This window comes from Pezoporus occidentalis, unplaced genomic scaffold (assembly GCF_034315485.1).
Source record: "Pezoporus occidentalis ecotype Australia unplaced genomic scaffold, CSIRO_AGI_Poc_V1 ctg20, whole genome shotgun sequence".
Lineage (NCBI taxonomy): Eukaryota > Metazoa > Chordata > Aves > Psittaciformes > Psittacidae > Pezoporus > Pezoporus occidentalis.
In genome coordinates, this window is record NW_026913856.1 from 5,283,197 (window position 1) to 5,292,030 (window position 8,834).

At 39.5% G+C, this 8,834-nt stretch overlaps 1 protein-coding gene across 1 annotated transcript; it reads left to right on the forward strand.

The window, feature by feature from the left end:
- Nucleotides 1-246: 246 nt before the first annotated feature.
- On the forward strand, nucleotides 247-8,834 carry CENPN (centromere protein N). The gene is made up of 11 exons (XM_062618299.1): nucleotides 247-319; nucleotides 514-703; nucleotides 1,820-1,865; nucleotides 2,439-2,495; nucleotides 2,902-2,981; nucleotides 4,460-4,636; nucleotides 5,408-5,509; nucleotides 7,698-7,755; nucleotides 8,013-8,122; nucleotides 8,223-8,346; nucleotides 8,638-8,834. The coding sequence occupies exons 1-11, from the start codon at nucleotides 315-317 to the stop codon at nucleotides 8,751-8,753; spliced, it is 1,065 nt and encodes a 354-aa protein (XP_062474283.1). The 5' UTR covers nucleotides 247-314; the 3' UTR covers nucleotides 8,754-8,834.

Below are 8,834 nucleotides of genomic sequence, written 5' to 3' on the forward strand. Positions count from 1 at the left end.
TCACAGCGCCGGCGCGGGGCGGAGCGGGGCGGAGCGGGGCGGGGCGGGGGATGAGCTGCCTTGTTATTGGTCCGCTCCGTCACCATGCGCAGTCCGATTGGGAGCTTCGAAAAGTGGGCGGTGCCCGGCAATTGGCGGGCTCCCGGCGGCCGGTTGCCTCAAGTACGGCCGCTGCCTCCGCCGCGGTACGTGGTGCTCCCCTCCGTTACGCCGGTCCTTTCGTGTCTGTGCGGGCTGCCTGAGCTATTCCGGACGGGCAGTAACGGGTGAGTGCCAGCGCCCCATCCCCCTCCAGAAGCTCACACCAGGCATCAATGAGGTAAACGTCTGAGGACGTGGGGAAAAGTTACTATAGGAAGCTGTTTAACTTGCTGTTGGCGTCTGCCGAAAGCTGGTAGTGCTGCGCCTAAGGCTGATGCCAACGTTCTGCTAGTCGTGTTAGGTACAGCTTTGTATATCTTAACTACGGGAGGGAGCCTGCCTCCGACTTGGTTCTCACCTTTCACGCTTCAGCTTTCCAGGTGGCTTTGTCATGGATGAAACTGTTGCCGAGTATATCCGAGCAACTGTACAAAAAATCCCACGAAAAGAAATCAAGACAATTCTACAGGAATGGGGCTTTCTGTCTGAGAAGCAGCTGCAAACCATAAACTTCGGTCAGATAAAGAAGCGCATCGCTTACGATATTTTTCAGCTGTGTGAGGTAATCCTCTCCTCTGGCAGCTGCTTCTCAGTAACGTACAGGACACACATTGAAGCACTGTCAGAACCAAATTCTTATGAATAAATGATTTTGTTTGGTCTTGACATAGCATCAAATTTCAGTCTGTAGTATGAAAAATGTAAAACTGAGCTGGGGATGCCATCAGTTTTGTCTGTGATAGGACTGCAGGATTAACCTTCCTGCATAGGGAAGTACATGTTATGAGCTCCAAGTTGCACGAGCTAGAGAAAAGCTCTGTGTTGTAAGCCTTTAAAAAATGAGTACGTGTCTAAATTCTAATATAAAGGCACTGATTGCTATCAAGTCATTACACAGAGCTAATTTAAATCTAGCATGGGTAATAATAGCACTAGTATATGTATTCTATAGGAACTTTGGAAACATGTTTGGCCAGAGTTATGTCTGTTCTGTGTCCTGTGAGCAAAAAAAGCTTTCTTCTATCTGACTTACCTACTCCTGATTTTGGTGTACCAGGAATCTTTGTATGTGTCTTCATATATAGAATCATAACCTAGATAGATATAGTTATTGTTGTTATCTTGCATTCTGTACCTTTTTGTATCATTTGCTCTGAATTTCATACGCAAAGGTTAGTCATGTGGAGTTGAGCTCAAATGGCAGGCAAGAAATTGTTGACTTGTTCTTGTAAGATAGCAAATGTAATATTTTAAAATGGCATTTGTTTCGGACACTGACCTGTAATAAGTGGTTAAGTTTCTTAAGAAACTGTAAAGGTTACATAAGGAGAAACAAATCATGTTAGAATACCAGACAGTGGAATACTAATCAGTGTTGTATCATGTCATGAAGACCTGCTCTTTTTAGTTTCTAAGAGCTTGTTCATTATAGCATAAGGGCAACATTGTTGCTGCCTCTGCAGAGGAACACTTGAACCTTGATGAAATAGCTTTCTTTATTGATTTCTCGAGAATGTTGTGTTCATATTGGGACCGGCTGTGGTGTCTTTGAGCAGAATGTACATGCCAAGGACATCAGTGCAGTGTCATTTGAATTTCCAGTACTGAGAATTTTCACTTACTAAACATTATGATGGAATGTTCTGGACCTGCAGTTGACTATTACTCTTCTTTCTAGGAAATACCTGGAAGCATAAAGGAAGCAGCTGTCCTAGACATGATCTGTAAGTTAAAAACACAAAAAAAAGATTGAAAATACCATCTTTGTATTTTTTCTGAATAAGTTGGTAACACCCTTAATTGTGTAGCAATTGCCCCAGAGAGGTACAGATTAATTTGCTGCAGATCGCATTTTAGATGTATCTTACTGGATCTGACCTTTTCTAGAAAGAATAATAAAATCTAAAACTGAAAATCAACAAAAGGACATTTGCTTCTTCTGAGGTATAAATAGATGTAGACTGTGGTAAGCCACATATCAGTCTATACTTCTTAGTTTGAGTTTTGACTGAGTTTTGGTAGTTATAGGTAAGATTTTTCTTTAAACACTGAACCTCAGGGATACCTTTTATTAGTCACTTAACTGAATTACAACAGATCTCCCCATCTTGTTTAATAAAAAAAATTTTGCATTTATATTTGCTATGCGTAGTAATTTTAAGAATGCTGAATAAATTATATTGCATTATCTGAACTATTTTTTTTAACAACCTGGTCATAAGTACTGTAAAATTATTGTTCCTTTAATTACCATTTGGTAATACACTATGTTATTGAACAATTCCCATTTTTCTTAGACACCCATGCCTATGCACATAAGAGAACATGGAAAGTATACAAGCTTCTCACAACAGGTAAGATGTCTTTCCGTGCTGTAATCTCACAGTTCTTGGCAACTTACTGCACTGCTACCCCATACCATACATTTTAAACCCAAGTATAGTCCACTGGGTTTTTTCAGTAGATATCTTCAACATTTAACTATAGTCTAGCGTGGATTTTTCAATTGACATGTATTCTAAAAATATTAAATATATATTCTATTAAATTCTCAAGCAATTATTAGAAGTTAGGATCTACTAATTATATAATAAACTTTATAGAGCAATACAGGGGCTCAAATTTAATACACAGATTTTTGTATAAGGCTATGCAACTTAAGCTTTTTCTGCTTATTTTATATCAGGAAAGCTAAAGACATGTCTGACCTAGCTCTTGTAAACACAAGTCTTGTTTCTTTTTTTCCTTTTTCTTGTGTAGTAGAGAAAGAAACGATGTATTTTGACAGAAGAGATTTCGAAAAGAAATTTAAAAGAAAACTTCGTTCAGCCTTGGGAAAGGTAAGAATAAATTCATTCTAAATGTGTTACACAGCTCTATTGTCAATAGATTGTTTTCATAACTTTAGCAAAGTATTTTGTGGGTTGGTTTGGGGGTATTTTTCTTCGTCTGCATCAAGAATTAATTGAACTAATCATTTAGGAATGGTAGGAACTGCATGTGAAATAGACAGTAGTTTCTTATCTTTATCTAAAGTTCCTGCAACTCTACAATTATGCTGGAGTGAAATAAAATGTAAAATTGTTTTAAAATATGACTGGCCTTGGGAAAGGTGGCACGTTTACGTTTTCCATCAAATCTTTGCCCTGAGTGTACATGTTGCCTAGGTGAGCTAATATTGCTTTGTCCCATTACCCAGTAACAACAATTGTAGCACAGTTATATGTTTCTTTTTAGTTCTTGTTTTGAAATAATTTTTGATGGCTATGAGAACTAGGCCCTGGCATTTAATTACATTATAATGGCTGGAAGGTCACTGTCAATAACAAGGAGCAATTTCTAGACTACAGAAATGAGTCGAAAGCAGATACTATCACTTCACTTTTTTACTAAGCAATGCGCAGAAGCGTTTTCTTGCTTTAGCTCACCAACTTCACTTAAGTAAGGTAACAGAAATTGCCTCTGGCTAGTTGCTGTGTCACTGCTTGACACACGAAGGATTCCCACTCTCACCAGTAGAGGGCAACAAATACAATTCAGAGTAACATATAAGCAGCAGTTCATACAGCTGTAGTACAATCAAGTTTTGCAATATTTTATGTTAAACGTTAAATATTTAAAATGCACAAAAACTTTGAGAAGTTATTTTGGTTCAGTAATATGAGCAGTTTATGAATTAGCTGGACTAAAAGCTTGGCTACATGTATCTCAGTCAAAGGGAGAGTTAGTTGATCGGGCATTTTAAGGATATTTTCCCACTCTTTTAACTCGCTGAGATTGAGTCAAGGTAAGAAGTAACCAAGGAGTGAATCTACAAAAACAGGAAAGGGAATCTTATTCAAATTCCTGATTGTGCACTCTTAAGCAGTGATAAACATTACATACAGGTCTAAAAATTACAAGCTGATCAAAAGTTTGGTTTCTCAAGAATTAGACATAATGAAAATACTGCCATTAGCCCTCCATCTAAATAGACACCTTTTTCTTGTGATGTCATTTTCCCTACAGAAATCAAGGTTTTTATAATAAGCTATTTCTATTTTTTCCCTTCAGAAGAAAGTGTGTATCAACAGGAAGGAAAGTCATATTAAGAGTCTGAAATAGCTCTTTTTTGTTCTGTATTTTTTCCTCCCTGTTTTGTGAGGTAATTGTTCTTTGGTAATTTGATTAAGTACAATCCTCACCACACTAGTGTGATTTGTTTCTTATTCAAGCAATGGTGTACTAAATTATGATTGGGTCGTGTGAATACAGGGTTAAATCTTTACAGACTGTACCTGACTGTACTGGTAAATCAAAGCTTTTCTTTCTGTGTTAGGTGACCATCAACTTTAGAGAGTATGAGGATAATGCAATCTGGATTAGGATTGCCTGGGGATCACCGCGTCGGGAGCCAAACCAATACAGAGCCAGCTATGTTGTATACCATTCACACGCTCCTTATGTCTTTATTTCTTTCTCGCAATATAGGAGCAACTTCCCTCTGCTCTGTCAGGTATGAAATAAAACTGTGTAGACCCTGACTTTACCACTGTCAAAGTAGAGCTGTAACTGTGTTAGCTTGTAAGAGAATGCATAAAGATTTGTCACGTAATGTAATTATTTACTCGTTTACATAGTTGGGGTTTTTTTTTCCTCCCTTAGCTCATGGTAAAAATGGGGCAAAAATGAATCTTTGCAACCTTTGGAATGCTGCATCATGAATAAAGTCATTTTAATGGGATTTTTGCTGACCTTGAATTGTTCTAATTTCTTAACCAAGTGTTAGACAGCATTCAGTTAAATTGTTTCATGAAATTGAAGACTATCACATTAACAGTTTACTTTAACAGTTTACTTCAAGAATTGAATATATGAGCTCATTGGGGACTGCTATTAAGTAGTTTTAAAAGACATTTTCTGTCAATGTAGAGTGAACAGCACTGGCAGTCTTTTTTTTTTTTTACTTTTGTTTTTTTTTTTCCCTTGTTTAGCAGACTTCCATCCTAGTAATGTAATTATTTATTTCTTTGTTTTTTCAGGTTGATAAAGCTCTAGGGGCTTATCTTGTTAATCCTGTGAATGCTTTTAAATATTAACCTAAGCTTAATAACAGTCTGTTCAACGCTTCTTCAGACATGAGAATTTTGGTAGTTACACACAGCTGCTTACCTTGTAACAAAACCACCACCAAGTCCAGAAACACTGTATTTTTTATTTCTTTTTGTATTATAGACATAGTGATAATTAAGGCTGATGTTAAAACAATTTAAATTTTTATCTGAAGGCCCTGGTTGCTGCTTCCTATTCCCATGACATCTGTTCAATGGAGCTTCAAGGTCGTTATTTAAACTCCCTTAAAGACTGTGTGTTTAAAAGATATAACCAGGTGAGTCACTTTACAAATACATCCCAAGATAAATCTTACTTTTTGTTTCGGGCCTATTTCTCAACCCTAAGCAAGGGGGGGAATTCACCTTTTACAAGCTGCCATCAAGTTAAAATAACATTGAACTACTGAGGTGGACAAGCCCTTTTTATTAAGGTAACATTACAGTAGGGATGTAATTACTTGGCATCCCACCTATGCTTTATTGTTGTTATTCCTGATGGTCAAACATCTAAAATTTGTATGAACAACCCAGTCCTAGAATTTCTTGGCATTTAACTAGGCTTCCAAGAGCAGTAAGTTGAAGCCTATTGGAATAGGCGCTTAACCCTGCTCATCCATGTAAAATTTGCTCGTGGAATCACAGAGTAGTTAGGGTTGGAAAGGACCTTAAGATCATCAAGTTCCAATCCCCCTGCCATGAGCAGGGACATCTCACACTAAACTGTGCCACCCAAGGCTTTGTCCAGCCTGGCCTTGAACACCACCAGGGATGGAGCATTCACAACTTGCCTGGGCAACCCATTTCAGTGCCTCACCACCCTCACAGTAGAACTTCTTCCTTATATCCAATCTAAACTTCCCTTGTTGTGTTTTCACCCATTACCCCTTGTCCTGTCACTACAGTCCCTAATGAAGAGTCCATTCCCAGCAACCCTATAGCCCCCCCTTCAAGTACTGGAAGGCTGCTATGGGGTCTCCATGCAGCCTTCTCTTCTCCAGGCTGAACAGCCCCAACTTTCTCAGCCTGTCTTCATATGGGAGGTGCTCCAGTCCCCTGATCACCCTCGTGGCCTCCTCTGGACTTGTTCCAACAGTTCCATGTCCTTTTTATGTTGAGGACACCAGAACTGCACACAATGCTCCAGGTGAGGTCTCACAAGAGCAGAGTAGAGGGGCAGGATCACCTCCTTCGACCTGCTGGTCACGCTCCTTTTGATGCAGCCCAGGATACGGTTGCTTTCTGGGCTGTGAGCGCACACTGTAGCCGGCTCATGTTCATTTTCTCATCAACCAACACCTCCAAGTCCTTCTCTGCAGGGCTGCTCTGAATCTCTTCTCTGCCCCCAACCTGTAGCTGTGCCTGGGATTGCTCTGACCCAGCTGTAGGACCTTGCACTTGGCATGGTTAAACTTCATGAGGTTGGCATCAGCCCACTTCACAAGCGTGTCGAGTTCCCTCTGGATGGCATTCCTTCCCTCCAGCGTATCAACCGAACCACACAGCTCGGTGTCATCGGCAAACTTGCTGAGGGTGCACTCAATCCCATGTCCATGTCAGCGACAAAGATGTTGAACAAGGCCGGTCCCAACACCGATCCCTGAGGGACACCACTCGTTACTGGTCTCCAGCCGGACATTGAGCCATTGACCACAACCCTTTGTGTGCGGCCATCCAGCCAGTTCTTCATCCACCACGTAGTCCACCTATCAGATGGATGTCTCTCCAATTTAGAGATAAGGATGTCATACGGGACATTCTCAAATGCTTTGCACAAGTCCAGGTAGATGACGTCAACTGCTCTACCCCTGTCCATCAGTTCCGTAGCCCCATCATAGAAGGCCACCAAATTGGTCAAGCAGGATTTCCCCTTAGTGAAGCCATGCTGGCTGTCACCAAGCACCTTGTTGATTTTCATGTGCCTTAGCATGCCTTCCAGGAGAATCTGCTCCAAGATGTTGCCAGGCACAGAGGTGAGACTGACTGGTCTGTAGTTCCCTGGGTCATCCATTTTCCCCTTCTTGAAAATGGGGGTTATATTTCCCTTTTTCCAGTCGTCAGGAACTTCACCTGACTGCCATGATTTTTCAAATATGGTGGACAGTGGCTTAGCAACTTCATTCGTCAGCTCCTTCAGGACCCATGGATGGATTTCATCAGGTCCCATGGACTTGTGCACATTCGGATTCTTAAGATGGTCTTGAACCAGATCCTCTCCTCCAGTCTTCATTCCCACAGTCCCTGTGTCTGCCTTCCAAGACTTGGGTGGTGTGGAAAATGTTCACAAGTATCACAGGACGGGTGTTCTTGTCTCAGACTAAAGCTGGGCTTTCTGACTTGTAATTACTGTCAAGAATTGGAAAGATGCTCACTTTCAGAATGAAGCAAAACGTGGAAATCTTTTCAGCTACAGCCTCTAAAAGCGGAAATGAACTAAACCTTTTTTTTTTTCCTTTTTATGTTTAGAACATCCAGACTTTTTATTCTGAACCTCTACAGGAACAGAGTGTAGAACCAGAGAGTGGTATGTATATTTAAAACTAAACAGTAGTTTCAATGCTATTTCTGCTGGCTTATGAAATGAGATTCATTAGTTTGGGTTTTTCTTTTGGCTAGGAATGAAAACATAAATGATGGAGACAGAATTTATCACTGTCATTTTTTGCTAAGCTAGTTAAAATTATTTTCAGATTTTCTCTAATCTGGTGAGAAAAGCAGCATTGTATCAGCTGACAAAGTTGTCTTTCTGTTTTTTACCTTCCATACTCTTTTCCCCTGCAGATTCAAGGTTAGTTTACGAAAACAGAAAAACTAAAGAAAAAATACGGAGAATGAATCAGCAGATTTTTGGTAATGATCCCCTACCGAAACTTGAATATGTACAATATGAGGTAAAAAATGCAAAAACTTTGGTTTTTTTTTATCATTTAATTGTAATAATATGTAAAATATTTCTGGCTTATACTCCCTGGTTAAATTTTGTATTAACAGCTTCAGACGATGTTTAAAAGTTATCCTGAACAGAATGTTTTGCATCGAAAAGAACCGTTCAGATGTCTGGTGAAGTTTTCTAGTCCACATCTCTTAGAATCATTGAAATCCCTGGCGGCAACGAGTAAGTGTTCTAATTCTATAAAATGGAGGAAAAATCCACATTTAAATATTCGTCATCTTACATTCTGCTTCTGTATTGTGTACAGGAGAACCTTTGCAGTTTGTTCAGAAATACATAGAAATCTAGTAGAATAAAAATATTACCAGTCTGAAAACTTTCTAAACACATACCAGTTTGTTCTTAGACTTACTAGTTTGTACATACATATTCAAGCTGTGGTTTAGTTTTAGAACAGTTATGAAAGGTAAATATTCTTTGGGTTAAGCTCTAATTATCTGCCTTTCTCTCCAGGTATGGTTGATGCACCGCTTTCACCACTGCTTATCTCTCTATTACGCAGACCTAGGACCTATTTTAGAATTAAAGAGAAAACTGCTCAATTTCCAGAAGGCTTTCTAAGTCCCTAACTTAAGACCAATTCACAGAGGAATATACAATTCATTTATTACTGGTATTAATCTAAACCACTGTAAATGTTAAAGAACATC